We start from the raw sequence: 17904 nt of genomic DNA, 5'->3' as shown, positions 1-17904 counted from the left end.
AAGGAAAACCATTTGAATTCTCTTCAGAGAATGAAATCAAAACACTAATTTTAAAGATCTGTACAGACTTGGAATGTCATCCTACAAGAAAAGTACAGGGCTCAGAGGCAGAAATCCTTGATTCAAAAGTCCTGGCTCTGCCATGTCCCAGCAGTGCGTGCTAGTGGGCAATTCACCCGTCTTTGACAATAAACATGAGTGCTTTTGTCTATTGACCACTTATTATTTTGCTGAGAATATAGCAATGTTATGTGTGTGAGCTCATTTTTGGTCCACGTAGTATTGTTAATAGATCATTTTTTTCACCATTGATTTTATTATTTTGAGAGCATCTAGCTGTAATTTAGGTTATCTCTTCCTACTTTTATTCACAGTGTGAGACACATGGACAGCAAAACTGTTTGTATAGTATGTATACAGAGGTAAACAGACAGGCCTCTTGTGGTGAGAGGCAACGAGGCCCAGGGCTCTGGCCACTCTAGGCCCTACAGGGTTGACCTGTGAACTGAAGTGAAGAAGCATTTTGGCACACCTGGAACCTATTAGGGGCAGATCAGTGTGCTAAGATTGGTTGGTCAGAAGGCTCTGGGAAAAAAACAAGAAACAAAGACAAACAAAACTTGCGTATGGTTTTTAACACCCAAAACTATTTTGGAAAAAAATGTCTTTTTGGTAAGGAATTTTTATATTACTCATTAATTTATTTCCCTGAATTTTATACTATCTTTAAAGAAAAGGTCAATAGAGATTAGACCTATTTAATTAGGCTCAGTGTAAAGCTAGGGAATGAATGATTCAAAGTATCTAAAAGATAAGTGGTTCAAGATAGAGGCATGATAATGCCATAGAAACTGTAATTTACATTTGTTAGACTCTTCTTTTACTTCCTGTTGATAACTTGGGATTATCAATTACTATATCATTGCATTAGGGTTGCATTTGGATATATGTACTGGAAAATTTACTAAATTAGCTTACCAAACAGGGATTTATTTTTCTCAACAGGAAGTTCAGAGACAGGCAGCAGAACTCTTTTTGACTTCTTCCTCCCTCCCTCTTCCCTTCCCTTCCTCCCTTCCTTCCTTCCTGAAGGCATGGTTTTGACATCATGGTCCTAAGTGGGCACTTCTTCTTGACACATTGTATCCATGCTTCAGTCAAAAGGTGAAAAGGGTGAAAGTAAAAGGCATAGAGTATCGGAGTCTGCCCTTTTTTATATTAGGAAAACAATAGTCTTTCTGTAAACCCTACCCATAAGACTTGTAATGGAGATAGTAATAGTACTAAACTCATGGGATAAAACATCCAAAGTGCTTGGTACAGATCCTGGTGCATAATATGCCATCAGTATGTATTACCTATGACCTGTGTCATCATTATTTTTATCATTGTTATTTTATTGTTGTCACCACCATTATTATCATCAAGCAATATCCATTCTCAAAAAGCTTATGGTCATTTTAGAGACAAGACAAACAGAAAACACTACAAAACAACATAATATTATATTATACAAAGTATAATTTAGCATCCACAATGTGTGAATTTGAATGTGATGACTTGGTATTAAATGACATCTATGAACAAAGAATTGGGTGTGACCATATAGAATCCCGTATAGACAAGGATTGGGGAAATATCAGGTGATATTTCATAAACAGTATTACTTATCACATATGAACACACACATATTTGTGCTGTTATTGTGATTTATAATATATAAATTCATGTAAAGATATTACTGAAGTTACAGAATTTTTTCTTCATATCTTTCAACTGATACCAAAATCATAATTACATAGTAACTCCATACTTTTAAAATGCTTTAAACCATGGGTTGTAATAGGAGTCTCAAATTCAAAAGCTTGCAAGGACCAGCAAGTAATATAAATAAGTAAAATAGGTTAAGTTTTAGAAAAACAACAGTGAAAATACAATGACAATTAGCAAAGGATATTCAGTTTTAATGAAGGAGGCAATAGGGAGTGGTGGGGACTGTGTCAAACTGGGGATCCTCTAATTTTTGCCAGGAGAACATGAATCAGAAGTTGCCACTCTATCAAGCAATCAGAAATCTGAATTTTTTAAACTTAAAAATTAACCACATTTAATATTCTAAAATATTGTGTTACTAAAAGCCAGAATTCAGCCTGTGGGTTTCCAGGTTACATTTTTTTGTATTAGATACTGACTCAGGTATTGATCACAAAGGAAAGCTTTTGAATCTCTAATACTAGGACTTACTAGAAATCTGAAGGATCCCAGGCAGATGAAGTGATATACTACAGTTATATCAGAAAGCAAAGGAAGAGACCTAGTGACCTCCTATGTTGACTTCTATTAACTAAAGGGAAAAAAAAATCACATTTTTTAAATGTTAATATTGCATAAGTTTACCAGTGAAGTAGCATAGGTTTTCTTTCCAAGTTGATTCTGTAAAGATACCATCTAAGTGGAAGTAGACTTCTCACAGAACTCTTTTTATTGGACAGAAAATTCTAGGAGTCAGTTTGAGTTCAATAAAAGGAAGACATCTTAGCCCTGGCTGGTTTGGCTCAGCAGTTAGAGCACCGGCTCTTGGACCAAAGAGTTGTAGGTTCGATTCTGGCAAGGGGCACATACCTCAGTTGCGGTTCATCCCCAGCCCCAATCGGAGTTATACGGGAGGCAACCAATCGATGTCTCTCTCTCTCTCTCTTTTCTTCCCTCCCTCCCTCCTACTCTATCTGAAGATAAATGGAAAAAAATCATTGGGTGAGGATAAAAACAAGGAAGACATCTTAGGAAAATAAAGCCAGACAAAAAGCCTGACTCACCCCCATGAGAAGAGCTTCCCACCACAAGGAGCAGACACTGAGACTTAGGCATTGGCAAGAATTGTACTAATTGAGTTCTAAGACCATTTAAGACTTTAAAATATTAGAATGTGAAGAGTAAGTTTTGTAGAAAGGATGGTGCATAAGTTCTCCTCAAATTCTGTGGATGGCATTTTTCTCGTAAGATCTTTAGCTGTGCTTCCTTGACTACATAATTTCCAAAACTTTGGCTTAAAATAATGGCAGGATTCTTGTTACTCTTGCCAGAATAATCAAAACTTCACACTGATTTGGATAAAATCTATAAATTACCTTCATGATAGACCATGACTTTTTAAATCACATGCAGTTTTTTAAAAGTCTTGATTTTGAGTGATTTTGTTTCCTAAGTTTTTGCTTCTCTATTCCTTCTCACTTGTCCATCGCCCTGCGTGGCACCAGCCACATGTAACAGGAGAGGAAAGGCAGGTCCCATTCGGAAAGCACCATTCTTTAAGGACACTGGGAAGGTAAGCATAGTCTAGTGACCTCTCAAGTGGGATATCTAACAGAGGAAAGTCTCTTTATCAACTTCAAATGAGGAAGGAGTTGAGCATTTGTTTTTCAATAGGTTGTGCAAGGCAGCTCATGGTATTTTTAGTTCTTCTTTACAATGGAAAAATGTGTATGTGCCCTTATTTATATTAAAACAAAGCCACATTCTATAGCCAAGAGTAAAAACCTATTGCAATGATTTGTTTATGACAGCTTTCCTCTTTTGAAAAGTTCTGGTAATCATAGACCATATAAAATTATTATTGCTATTCGTGGCTGCCACTTTATTATAAAAACCTGCATCTCCATTAGCGCAAGGCATAGACATTTTGTTTATTATGTTAAGAGAGGTATGTCTTTCAAACAAAGCATTTTTCATAGTTGGCCAAGTACTTTTCCCAGCCTTGTAGAAAGTTAGTTTTCTTAGTAAAATATGAAGTACTTCCAAACGGAGAATTGTAAAAGATGAGGAGCTAATATGAATTTCTCCTTGTATGCTTCCTTTCCGCTATCACCTCTGCCTTCTTCCTCACCTCACAGCTCTCCCTCAGTAATTCGTCAAACTCAGAATATGCATTTTTGCAGATTTTTGCTCCTAAGGGCACTATTCACATTGAAAAACAGTTTTCAAGATTTCACAAATCTTTCCCTTGAGAAGTTGTTCTTCAGACCTTGAGCATTCCTATTGGCTTGGCAGCGACAAGGATGGTGGTGTGGTAAGTGGAAGCGTGATCCTGAAAGTTCAGCATCAGTCTTCATGTTACCCACACTTGAGTGAAAACCTGAGCTCATTATAGTAAGTGACAGTGTACAAAATCATGACTGTAGAATCCACCCACTCAGCTGACGGAGGACTTCAGGATGCAGGGGAAATTCATTTCAGAAGGGATTCTGCCTCATCTCTTGGTTCTAATTTATGGAGCCTCCGTTGTTGTGGTATTCAGTGTGAGACTTTTCACTAGGAATCACCTTCATTTCACATTTCTTGTTTCAGAGCTGCCAAAACAAAACAAAACAAAAAACAGACTGTTGTTTACCACTGTGGTTTGCAATGCTGTTTAGTATAAATAGGGTCTATTTTTCCTCTAGATTTCTAAGATTTCTGCTGGAAACTCTGATGAAGAACATATGTCTGCCCTAAATCACTCCCATGAGAAATGTTGGAACTGTTACATTTAGTTTTACTGTCCAACATATTAAAATAGTTAACCACAGCACATATTACAAAACAGCTTTATCAAGTGAAGTTTAAAATATTTAGTTCATATTTAAAATATATCACAAGCTGTGAATAAAGATATTTAGAGCTGCCTATTACGGTGGCTTACTCGTTAAGTAATTTGGCTAACATACTAAGGGATCACTACAGATTGCTTTCTCAAGAGCCTGCTTTTTCCATGCCACTTCATAAGAGCGATCATTCTTAACTGAGACACTGGAACAGATCTTTTTGCCCTGATATGTTCTATGTGCACAAATGCATGAGCCATACTGTCTATATCACTAAATATTGTGTCTGCACATGATGCCAGTAATCATAATTGTGTTTGTGACAGAGAGAGATTTATTGTTGCTGATTCTTAACTGAATGTTAGATGTGGTATAAATATCTCAATCAAGAAAAAGAAGAAATGGAATGCATAGCATATCGGGTAGTTTTCTTGAACACATAGCGATAGACCAGATAGGAGAGATGGGGTGGTCTGGTTGAAAAGCAGGAGGGGCCTTATTTCTGTTCCTAAATATGCCCCTGGGTGTGTAACCTGGAAATAAGTTGCTTAGCTTCCTTCGGACCCAGGATCCTCATCACAAAATAAGAATCTCTTTAGGTGACTTTAAGGTCTTTTTTTTTCTCTTCTAATCTTTGGTTTTAGTTTCATATGCTTTTTATTTTTATCTGAGTCAGTGTACTCCCTTTCCTACTTCTAACTCAGCCCTTCTTCAATGTCCCTCTGTCTTTTTCAGGATACCACTCTCCTCGCAGAGGGGAGTCACAGAGTCAGTGACTCAGCTCACCCCTGTAGCAGTCGGCCCCTCCCTGCAGCCCATCTGTTTCCCTGGAGATGCTGTTTACATCTCTCCAAAGATGCTTCCTTCTCCTCAGGCACACACTGGCCCTTAGACTTCTCTCCACATCTCTGACTCCACACCTACCCACTCATCCTGCCTGCTGCTAGATGCCAGCCTAACACTCTTAAATGTAATTTTATATGTTACTATATTTACTCTAAGGTTTTTCCTCCACAATTACAGTCATACCTTCTTACTGTAGAAAATTTGGAAATGTAAGGAACAATATAGAGGCCACATATAAATTTCATTTTATTGAGTAACTATTAAAAAATACATATATGCTGCTTAGGATCTTTTTCTTTTTTTCTACTGAATTATTTATTTTATTCTTAATAATTTAAAATCAGAGCACTGGATTATTAAGATTATTAATACTTAGTCATATTTTGCTAATACGTTTCCCATGTTGGTGTTTGCCTTTCATACTTGCTCACGGGAAGCCCAGAGACAGCTGGACTTAGGAGAGTGGGGGCAGGGCTCCAACAGACCATCAGGACTCTGTATCTCCCCACTTTGCTTCCTTCTAAGTATTACCTCATTCTTTTCTATCACAACTGTGACCTCTCCTCTGTCCCAGCCATCCCTGGCTTATGTCATTCCAGAATAGCAACCCAGGGAAAAAATCTTGTTTTTCCTAGGGGTTGTAGATCAATCCTAGGAAATAAAGCTGCCTTTCAGTCACTGTTGCCAGGAGAAATGGGCTCCTTTTGACCAAGATGAGTCATGAGTGTTTACCACCCAACGTTGTGACTCCTTTCATCATCCTATATTTGACCCTCTTCTTGCAAATATATAGATGATGTATTATAACACTTCAAATGTGTAATTTTATTAACCAATATCACCCCCAATAAATGTAATAACATTAAAATAATAATTAATTATTTAAAAAGGATGACTCTTAAGCCCCCTAACTGTGTTGTGAGGTGGCAGGCAGGTGGGAGGTGGGGCAGGGTTTTGGAGCAATGGACAGTGAGCTGTGATTGACAGTCCATCATTACCACTAAGAATAGTGCTGGAGTAATTCCACAAGAGAAGGGATACTAACTTACAAAAGCCAGAACGTCCGCCACGAGAACATTCACTAATCAACCAATTTTATATCTTCGCATTAAAAAAATACATCTTATCATTCCTTTCTTGAGTTTAATATTTTACCTGTAAATGGATGAAGATCTGAATAATTACTTCAAGCATTTCTTTTTGTTTTGTTGCAATTTTTATTAATTTATTTTTGTTACAAATGTTCTCCTTTTTCTCGCCTAGACACACCCTGCCCCCAATCCACCTCCCCCCCCCCCCAGCATTGTTGTCTCTGTCCATTGGCTATGCATGTAAGTTCTTTGGTTTATCTCATCCACCCACCCCCAACCCCCCCTCCTCTGAGGTTTGTCAGTCTGAACTGTACCCCTTTCAGTGTCTTTGGGTCTATTTTGTTCATCAGCTTATTTTGTTCTTTATATTTCACAAATAAGCGATGTCCTATGGTGTTTGTCTTTCTTTGATTGGCTTATTTCACTTAGCATAATGCTCTCCAGGTTCCTCCATGTTATCTCAAAGGATAGGAGATCTTTCTGTCTTACAGCTGCATAGTGTTCTGTTGTGTATATGTACCACAACTTTTTTATTCCAGATCTTAGCAATTGTAAATAGTGCTGCTGTGAACATGAGGGTACATATATTCTTTCTGAATAATGTTTCAGGCTTCTCAGGATATCTTCCTAGAAGTGGGATCACTGGGTCAGATGACAGATCAATTTTTAATTTTTTGAGGAAACACCATACTGTTTTCCATAGTGGCTGCACCAGTCTGCATTCCCACCAGCAGTGTACTAGGGTCCCCTTTTCTCCACACCCTCACCAACACTTGTTTGATGATTTGTTGATGGCAGCCATTCTGGCAGGTGTGAGGTGATACGTCATAGTCATTTTAATTTGCATCTCTCTGATGATTAGTGAGGTTGAGCATTTTATCATATGTCTGTTGGCCATTTCTGTGTCCTTTTTGGAGAGGTGTCTCTTTAGGTCCTCTGCCCTGCTTCAAGCATTTCGAGACACTTCTTTCCTGGCAGAAATAATGGAATTAGCTCTCTTTATGATCATATCTCATTTCAGATTTTACTGATCACCACCACCCATGTATGCCCAAGAATAACTGTCTGGGATTTTCACGAGTGTGTTAGAAAAGAGCATCTGAACAACTGTCAGCTAAAGGAACTCTTAGAGCTGAAGCTGCTTTCACCACGTGAAGGCCCCCGCACACTCAAGTAGCAGTAATTGTCCCTGGCACTCAGAGCTGTGTAATTATGTATAGTTCTTTGAATATAAGCCTTAGAAGGGCAGATATGGTCATTTGGACGAATTTTAAAGCTACAATCTGTTTATGTGTTTCTCAAAATATTTCTAGTCAGATTTTCCCCTGATTATAGAAATCTTACTTGTTTACTATAGAATACGAAAGATCTTTTGATCTTTAACAAACACAGAAAAAAATTATCTATAAACCCACCACCTAGTGAAAACTGCTGTTGGTATTTTGATGTGTATTTGATGATCTACTGATAAGTAGAAACTCAGATCCCATATGTGCTTCCCAAGTGAAGGTTTCAGGTGGGATTTTGTTTTCATTGCATTTTGCAGTTTACCTATTAAAGTCATAACGTCTAGAATAAAGAAGTCACAGGTTTATGGTCAACATTTAAAACTAATATTGGAAAGGAAGTTGTTGAGAATGTTAGTTCTGATCTGTGTTCCAAGTTCTAAGAGACATTATCCTCACAAGTACAATCAGAATATAAAGGGGGATCCTCGACACCTAAAAGGAGGATCGTTCAGATCTTGGGTAGGAGGAAAAACATTTAGGTATAAGCAGTTCAGCCTAAAATTGCAGCAGAAGAAAATTAAAAAGAGACACAAACGGCTCTAGGCTTTGACTTATTACTTTATTACGTGAGAGGAGAAGATTAACATTTGAAAAGCCAGAAGGAGAACACATGTGCACAATGACAGTGATATTGGTGTGAATTTTGAAATGAAGTTTTAAATGTAACCAAGAATGTAATTCCCATAGAAGCCTGACATTTTCTGCCTTTGTGTGTTGCCTGTTTATTCTGTCCTTAGCACCTGGACTGAATTGGTCCCAAACGGAATTGTAATTTTCGCTGAAGTGTTTATAAAATGAAGCCCCCTTCTTTTTTTGTTTCTCTTTTCATTTTAAACACAAGACATATGCCTGCACCTCTTGCCAACCTGACAGAGAACCATCTGGAACAGGAAACTGATACGGTGCAGTGTTCATGAACAATTTACATTTTCTAATGTGCAAATTGATTAGCGTTTTAATTTTAGGAGCTGTGGTTTTGTCCTAACTATACTTTAAAAATAACTGGACTCTTTATTTCCTTATTTTTGTTGTGGTGAAGAAAAACGGTTAAATCCGATTTTTTTTTTTTTTTTTTTTTTAAATGCAGTGATGTTGGATTTGGAGTTTCTATTCTGTACAAATCACCACCTTGCAAAGAATTCAATCTTTGGCCAGCGAAGGTTTTTTTCCTGGTGAAAATGTGATTGGAAACTTCCTAACTAGGACTACACACCCTTTCTGTCAAAGTAGAGGCATGATTTACCAAGTAAACAATAACATTTGTCATAGTTCCCAGTATTTTGGTCATCCCTTTGATGTACAAGAAGTGAAGTATATGTTTTCATGTATTAAAAAGAAACTCAGAGCACTTTAAATCTTGTTCCTAGAAACAGATTGCACAGCACCAATTTATTCTGTAATTGTATCTTTATTATTATTTTTAAACTTTAATCTTTTGCTTGCCATGTCCCTACTCCCTTCCTCCCTCCTAACCTCACACTTCTGTCGCCTGGGGAGTTGCACACCATATTCTTGATTATTTCAAGTTGTTCTCCCCGAGAACGCAGAAGCCCAGACAAAATGACATCATCGAAGATGAGTGCAGCCTTTTACTTAGAAAGGGATATTTAATGGCTTTTGACTTGAGAGTGATTATAGCATTTAGAGCAACAGCCCTTCCAGACATTAGAATGGAAGTGTTGAAGCTGTTACACATCAGGGCAGCTCTACACAGAGTTGAGAATAGAATGAAAACCACCGGAGTATATTTTTTGGAACTTTTTGGTAGGGTGTGTACAAATCAAAATATCAAATCCCTAATTACTTCCTTATAGTTATTATATTTATAGTTCTTTCTTGAGCCAGTTTATGCTTACATTTATTTTAAATTTAGGTTCAGTATGTGAAAAATCAGGGAAAAAGATCTGGGAGCATACATATATATATACTGGCATTTTTATTGGCTTTTTGTTTTTGTTTTTTTAAGGACTAGGCTTTTGTTTTGTAATTGGGCAGAGAAAAAAATCAGTATTTTGCTTAAAATAATAAAATAGCAAAAATGGACATGATCAGGCTGAAAAAAATCTGGGTCATTGCTCTCCAGGGTAGGGAGGAGCTAGACACAGTTGCCAAATAGTGTGCTACACCCACACTGCCTCAGCACTGGACTGTACAGAAGTGTACAGTGTCATCTTTCTATGCTCACCTCGCACTCTGGAGGCTTTTTTAAAAAATTAATTAATTAATTTATTTTTGTTACAGATGTTTCTCCTTTATTCTCTCATACTTTGTTCCAGCCACAGGATTTTCAGTCCTTTAAATACCGTATACTCCCACCAGACTGAAGGTCCTCGCTCAAGTAGTTCTCTCCAACTAGCTCCCCACCCCACCTAATAACCCCCTTCGGAGCTCAGTTCAGACCACATGTCCAGGGGTTCGGCCCCTCTGACTCTCCACGCTAGCTCAGCACCCTGCACCCAACCATGTGTCTAACATAAACAGTTTATTATTTATTTGTGTAATGATTTTATTAGTGTCTGCCTTCCCTCCCAGACCATAAACTCCATGAGTTTTTTTCACCATTGTATCTCAAGCACTGATCATGCGTGGAGGCACATGGAAGGCTCTTGATAAGTATTTATTGAATGAATGAGAGAATTAGAAAGTTCTGACTCCATCCACTTACACTGACACTGACACTCCTCAATATGGCAAATATGTTGCAGCTTTACCAGAGAAACTCTTTGTTGCCTAAAATGGATGGGAAAATTGCAAAATGCTAGTGAAGGAGAATGAGAATGAGAAAGACTTTAAATGCTGGTAAATAATATATTTAAGAACCCTTCTGTTTTTCTCCCCAGGGTTTAAATACTTTTATTGTCATCTCTACAATAAAGTATTTTCCAGCTGTACTATATTTTAATATTATTTCCTATACCTAAAATATATCCTCTTCCCCCCATCTTACCTGTAAAACTCACACCTGTTCATTAAGATGCAACTCAAATGTCACTGCCTTTCTTATTCCCTCCCTAATGATCCCAGCCTGAAGCGAACCCTGTGCCTCAGTACTGCTCTGTGACAATCCTGGGGCACCTACAGTTGTGTTGTTTCATGTGCTTGATATTTGTACATGTGTGTTCTCCCTACCTGGTGATCTGGGCAAGGTACTTGTTCTTTCTTTACCCCCACTACTCCATCTTTGAAATGGGGATATGAGTGCCTACCTCATGGCATTGCCCTATGTAGCACTTAGCAGTATACAGCTACTATTGTTGTTTGCTACCTCTTCTATTACAGCAACTGTATGTTCTTTACCTTTGCATTCCTGGCTCCCACTGTTAAATTGTGGTGCTGGCTGCTTGGCCAGCTAGGTCGGTCAAGGATGGGACTCTTAAAATTGTGGTGCTGAATGAAGGAAGAGATAAATACTGGGTTTTGACATTTTCATGATGCTCTTCACTTTTCTCTAATTCTAGACCTGGTTGAAATTGAATGGAGGCTAGATTAACAGCTCACCCTTTAATGGTCTGGAACTGGTTCTGAGATGTTTAGATGGTGAGAGAAGAATTTGATCATGATTAGTATTTTCTGTAAAATCTACTTGCTTTATAAAACTCCGTTTGCTGTACTGCAGAAAGCTATTTCTTCTATTCCTGATAAGCCAAAAATTACAAACAACACATCATCATCTTGGCAGTAAATTTAGATGTTCTTCCCTAATGCCACTTAGAAAATAAGTCTAGGAGTTGATGCTGTCGTTTTTCTTTCACACATACATATTTGGAATTGAAATATTGTTTTAATTTCATTAGAAAATGACACTTAAGCCCAACTGGTGTGGCTCAGTGGTTGAGCATCGACCCGTGCACCAAGAGCACGTTCGATTCTCGATCAGGACACATGCCCAGGTTGTGGGCCAAATCCCCAGTGTGGGGCAAGCAGGAGGTGGCCAGTCGATGTTCTCTCTCATTGATGTTTCTATCTCCCTCTCCCTCTCCTTTCCTCTCTCTCCAAAATCAATAAAGAAAAAAAATTTCTTTTAAGAAAAGAAAGAAAATGACACTTAAGCTATGCATAGGTGAGATGAATTTACTTTCTTATATTATTTTTTCTCTGAAGAAAATCTTATAGGTCAGGTTACCACCTGATGCTTAGCCTTCGCTGGTCCAACCATGTGAAGTTGTAATCAGACACCAGGGCATTTGCCTATACGACTAGAGGAGCACTGATGGGCCTGGTCTCTCTCTTTCTCAGAGACTTGGTCCCATGTTTCTGTGACACCAGCCAGCATGAGTAGGATTTAATATTCATTGTACACCAACAATATCTAGACATAGCATCCAAACCATCTTGTGTGATGATCTAGCTCACTGGGCCCATAGTCTAAATGACATAGTCAGGTGCTGGGCCCTCTAACAGGATGGAGCCTGCCCAGCAACATTCTAGTCCAATAAGCTCCTCACTGGGCACATGGAGCCTTTTAGTCTCCTGCTCCCCAGGATGGGGATTTTTATTTTTTTAACTGTATTTTAAAAATTTATTGAAAGCCATTTTAAACATAAGATTTCATTCTACTTCCCTTCCACTCTGCAACCCAGTTACCATAGGTTTTGGTTAATATTTCAGTAACTTTACATTTTGCAATAAACTGCAATGCCAGACATTTAACTTAATTTAGTATACATTTTATTTTTTTCACAAAAAATGTTAAGCCATTACTGTACAACTAAAATATAAGTAGGAAATCAAGAACCTGTAAATATAAAAAAATACAGATCATAAAGGTCAGTTAGATGTTCACCTCTCAGCTTCTAAGAAGCAAAAGTGAAAAAAGAGAAGAAATCATTTATACATTTTACAACTTTATAAAATATCAAAAAGTATCAGGCAGTGTAAAAAAACATTTTCTATTAGTAAATCCTTAAAAAATTATTCATATGACTGGGCATGACATTTAATAGGATTGAGCATGACTCAGTAAAAATAATCTTTCAATGAATTAAGAAAATGTAGTCCATGTACTTAAGTTTTGAGTGGTTCAGCTTGATCCATCAGGAGGCAGGATGATGGGGGATTTTTAGACTGTTGTTACCACCGATGTGTCTGTGAAGATCCATTTGGATTCTTTCTAGAGTGGTTTCCAAGAACTATTCTGCAAGCCAGCTGTATCAGAATCACATGAGAGAGTTGTTCAGCATTGCAGGTTCTACCCCAGCTCTACTGAAGCTGAACGCTGAGGGGTCAAGTCTGGGGATCTGTATAGACCTAGGGCCCCCTTGATCAGGCATAGGAAGGGACTTTCCTTTGAGACATCACTCCACTTGAGGTACCTAGACCTGACTCTCTTGTCTGGAACACTTAAACAAGGTCCTGGGTCATCGAATGGGGTGCAAGTTGTCCACTTGGAGTGGGTCAGTTGGCAGAGTCTTGGGCATCAAGGAGCATCACTTCTTACAGGCATTTAACTCACGACTTGCTGGCCATGTCTGTCAGTACCCATCACGCACCCACTAAGTAAAGGAGCTAGAATTCAAGCTGAGGCCCGTCTGAGGCCAAAGCCAGAGTTCTTCATGTCTGCTGTACAGCACACTAATTCTAGACTGAGTGGCTCCAGTGGTTCCTCCCCACCTATTTATTCTGTTGTTTCTCATTGTTTATTGTTACACAGCTGTTCTATTTAGTGGCTGAAGTTCTTGCCAGGACAGGGTTCGTGCAGGGACTCTTCCCTTTCACGGTGAGTGAGCTGGAGCTTGTCAGCATGTTACGCTTCAGAAGTCAGAGTCCAGGACTTTTTTTTTCCCTTTAGATTTTTTTATTTGGCACCAAAGTGACTGAGTCTTGAGAAGTTGTTTCTGAGGTTATCCCATTAGGCATGGACCTGGTATAAATGGATAATATGATGTGATGATAGCAGCTGAAATGTTAAAAGCCACAATACATTTTGGAAGAGAAGACAAGAAAAATGACAGCAGCATTGGTAGCTGCTTATATTAGTAGTCTTGATTAATGTCTCCTTTTTAAAAATTCAAATTGCTAATGCATTTCTAATCACTGTACCAGTCATAACCAATTAGTTGTGTTTATGTAATGTGAAACAGTATGCAGGCAGGGCTGGCTGGAATGTCACTTTCTCCCATGAAGGGAGTCAAGATTACAGGCATTGCTGTGTCTCTCTATACCTTGTTTGAAAGACACCATTCTGATTGTGACCAGGTCACAGCGTAGCACTTAGTCAGCTCTGCCAGCAATTCATAGCATCGATTCCACCCGGGATGAGGAAGGGACCCAAAGGAATTGCCCATGACAGCATTCTCCCAAGTCAGGCTGCCTCTTTCCTACAACTCCTCCGAGGCCAGCTAGATTGCAGACTCATAACAAGCAAGCCTTAGCTGTTCTGTGGCCCTGTTTTGTTTGGCCAACTCAGCGTTTGTGAAAACTTTCCATTGTAAGCCAAAGGAGAACAATAGACAGACTTCCAATTAATAGATGAGTTTTTTTCGAGAAAAATGTAAAGTGATTGGAGCTGAATGGTGGCTGCCCCTCGGAAGGGGCCATGCTCCCCGCCAGCCCCGGCTTGTTGCCCTTGCTTCATTCTCTGTGTCACCTGGGGCCCGCGTGCAGGGCAGCTGTGGCCTCTTTCTTACCATCACTGCCCTGTCCTTCCTTCACCTCCTGTTGGTGGAATGAACCTGATACTAATGTATTAGTTGTAACTAATGTAACTAATAATTACATCAACTGTAATTTAAAATGAAGATTAATAATAAAAAAGAAAAAAAGAGCTCAATAACTATTTACTGTCATTAAAAAAGAACAGAACAAGCAGCGGTTCTGATCAATTTGGAAACGGTTCACTTATCATTGCGCCACTTTTTTGTAAACAGGAACTTGAGATCCACACATTTATAAGTGTCCTTAAAGGTCCAGAAATGTATCCAGCACAGGCTGTGGCCCTTGGAAGACATCTGCTAAGTGATAGCGTCTGTGACCCGAAGTCCCAGGTGCTTGGGGACTCGAGGTCGTTTGTTTGGCTGGAAGAAGAGACATCGTGGGCAGTTTGGGAATGGTAAAGGCACTCTTCAAATACATGCAGAGCTTAGATAACAGGTAGACATTTTTCAGTTTCCATAAAATATAGGACTTTATTTTCATTTTGTGATGGGATACCTTGGCCACTTAACACTGAAGCCCTTTGGGAGACATTAAACTTTAGTGACCTTATAAAATTTCATCAAATTATTTGTTCTTATTTATGCAAAAAGTCCTCTTGGCTCCTTTTGAGTCTGGCAGTCTCTCTAACCAGCTATTTCTCCCAGTGTGGGACTATGCAACGGGCTGCGTTCCACGTCCCTGTCTCCTCCGGCTCTCTGTGACCCAGGGCCCTGTGTGTTAACCTGGAACCCTCGTTTTGTTGATAACACCTGGACTCAGCACGACCAGGTCAAATACAAGTTATGAATGCCCTAGCACAGGGGTTAGGATGAGGGTTCCATAGACCGTCTGGGTTGGAACCCTGTTCCTGCTACTAATTCATCGTGTGGCCCTGCAAGTTATGTATTGTTTCTGTATCTTAATTTTCTCATCGGAAAACTGGGTGTCCTAATAGCACGTCCGTCACAGCATTGTTAGAACAGAGGCTGACACGTCGTGAGTGCTTAGTAATGACAGCTGCTATTGGGTCGTAGCAGGGACGGGGCAGTAACACCCATCTTAAGTTATAAGGAGATAGCCACACACTAAAACAAACAAACAAACAAAAAGAATGTAGGCATTAAGAACATTTTGGTGATTTAGTTTTATCTTATAGTAGTTGAGAATTGCAAAGTCTTTTTTTTTTTTTTTTGCAGACTGTAAAAATATTTGATAAAACGAGAACCCTTCCGTTACACATACAAGGGGCACATTGCTTTCCTGGTTACGAAAGGCAGAGGAGGCCTGTGTGAGGGGAGGTCGTTATCTTCCCACAGAAGTGACTGTTCTGTGAAACCCACTACACTGGTTTCTGTGTGTGCTCCTCGTCCTGAAGGCCAGCTTTGGAATGTGGTGTGATGTCACTGCTGATTGGGCCTGGGGTCTGGGTTTCATCTGTGTGGTTGCAATGCCTCGATTTATCTGTTTTCCACAGGGGATTACAGCACTCTTCGGGGGGTTGGAAAATTCTGAAATGAAAGCATAGTTCATCGGCAAGACATGCCTGTCCCAAACCCTGGCAGTCCTCACAAGCTTCACAGTCTGTTTTAACCTGAAGCAACTTAGCCATCAAACCACAGGATTTTTCAGCTGCCTTTATTACCATCTCTCCCTCAGGCCCATCCCCTTACTTTGGACAGAACCTCGATTTCAGGAGGCAACATAAAGTAAATGCTCGGGTCAGGCCTTTTCTTTCCAGTCACTGAAAGATTCCTGTCAGGTCTGCACCAGGAGCAAGTGGATCTCTCAGTAGCGGTCAGTTTCCTACGTGGCTTTGAACACTGTGAATATGGACACCGCTGAAACTAAAGCCTTCCATCAGAAAAATAAATACATAAAATGAACGCCTTGCAGAGTGTAGAGGGAGTCATGTAGTGTGCCGGTTAGAAGAGCCGAGGGAGGTGTGGAAGGAAGTCTTGGAGAGTCAGAGTTGAAAGTATTCTTGCCAATTAGGCCTGTGACCTTGGCTCGCTCTTATCCGTCAGTTTCTTCCTCTGTGAAGGGGAATCCCAAGTACTCGCCTCATGCAGTGCTGGGAGGATGAATGCTTGGCCTGCCCATAGTAAGCACTCAGTAAATAGTTGTTATCCTTATACTGTTGCTATTAACATGCTGTCTGTCCTCTGAGCTGGAAGAAGATTCTGCTTATTCAAGTTATGAGGCCTCTTGTCATCAAAGCGTCTCAAAACACTTCTTTTCTGATAGAAATATTTGAATTAGCTCTCTCTTTGTAATCATATCTCATTTCAGATTTGATCACCAAACCTCTTGCTCTCATCAGCAGCTACTCACAGATGGAGAAATGCAGTCACCGATGTGAGTCATGTTATTTCATTTTAACTCCTGGGGGACGGTGAGCTGCTCCAGCCGCTCACTGTGTCAGTCATCACTTGTTCACTGAGTGCCTAGTATGTCCCAGGCCGGAGTGGCTCGGGGGATACAGTGGCAAGCAACAGAAAGCCCCTCCCCTGCCAGAGCTTGTGTTTCAGTGGCAACATTACATCTTACTCATATTTATGTCCCATTCATTCTGCATGGTACCTGGCATAGGTACTACTCAATACTTACTACGTAAGTACTCAATAGATGTGGGGTTGTTTGGTGAACTGAGTGCACCTTGCTGAACCGAAAGACCAGTGTGCCCTTTCTGAAAGTTTCCTTTAAAGAAGAAAAATAATCTAAGATTTTTCCATGAAAGAGCCGTTTTGTGTTTATGTTTTCTTCATTAACAATCTCTATCAGTTTGGTTGGATGAAAAAAGACATCTAGTTAATGACTGTCTTCTTGCTATTTGAAGAAGCTCTTTGCTGTGACCCTATTTATAAAAAAAATTACCTGTGGTGTTTGTTTTGTAAAAAGAGGTTTAGCAGAAATACAAACCAAGGTTGGCTTTGCTCTTGAACGGTACCAGACTTTGCAGAGGTTGACAAGAGCTCTTTCTCTGATGTACACACAACTCCTAGTCCGCCTGCGCACCAGCAGCCTCCCTCCTACACCTGCAAGTGGAGAAGAAAGACAGCAGGTGGTGAGGTGGGACGCAGGTGGCAGGGGAAGGCCTAGTAGGTGCTTAGCCTGTAGAGAATACTTTACCTCTGAGGTGACGCTGCTCCTCTCCACCTCCCCAGTGCAGCGGAGGAACCTGAGGCTCAGAGGGTAAGAAACTCCTGAGGACACGCAGCTGGGAAGTAGCAGAGACAGGATTTGGGCCCAGGCTTGCCTGTCCAAAGGCACTGCCTATGGGGACAAGGCCACACCCCTCCTCTACCTGATTGATATTCTTGGATAAGTCTTACAGGAGTCAAGGCTCTCTTCCTCAAAGCTGCTCTGGCGTGGTTGGGACAGATCACAGGAAGTGGCATGTTGAAGTGTGCTATTGTGTTCAGCTCTCCTCAGGCTCAATACACGAATTTACAAGGAGCCAGCGTG

General features: G+C 39.8%; 1 protein-coding gene across 29 annotated transcripts in view; it reads left to right on the top strand.

The window, feature by feature from the left end:
* Positions 1-17904, top strand: part of SCFD2 (sec1 family domain containing 2) — a 394530-nt gene that overhangs the window by 163635 nt on the left and 212991 nt on the right. For 17 of the 29 annotated variants that reach the window (XR_004958602.1, XR_004958607.1, XR_004958612.1 and 14 more), the window contains exon 6: positions 16729-16794. The exons of 3 other annotated variants lie outside the window; for them this stretch is intronic. Coding sequence is in view for 5 of the 26 variants with exons in the window: in XM_036253443.1 (XP_036109336.1) it covers positions 16729-16794 (66 nt within the window). In the remaining 21 variants the exon portion in view is untranslated. Of the gene's footprint in view, positions 1-3257; positions 3326-3890; positions 4504-16728; positions 16795-17904 lie in introns of those variants that run through there. 9 more of the 29 variants (XR_004958594.1, XR_004958593.1, XR_004958597.1 and 6 more) reach the window with 2 other exon arrangements.

The sequence above is a fragment of the Molossus molossus genome, unplaced genomic scaffold (genome assembly GCF_014108415.1).
Source record: "Molossus molossus isolate mMolMol1 unplaced genomic scaffold, mMolMol1.p scaffold_m16_p_1, whole genome shotgun sequence".
Lineage (NCBI taxonomy): Eukaryota > Metazoa > Chordata > Mammalia > Chiroptera > Molossidae > Molossus > Molossus molossus.
Note: the sequence above shows the minus strand (reverse complement) of the source record. Positions and strands in the feature narration are given on the sequence as shown.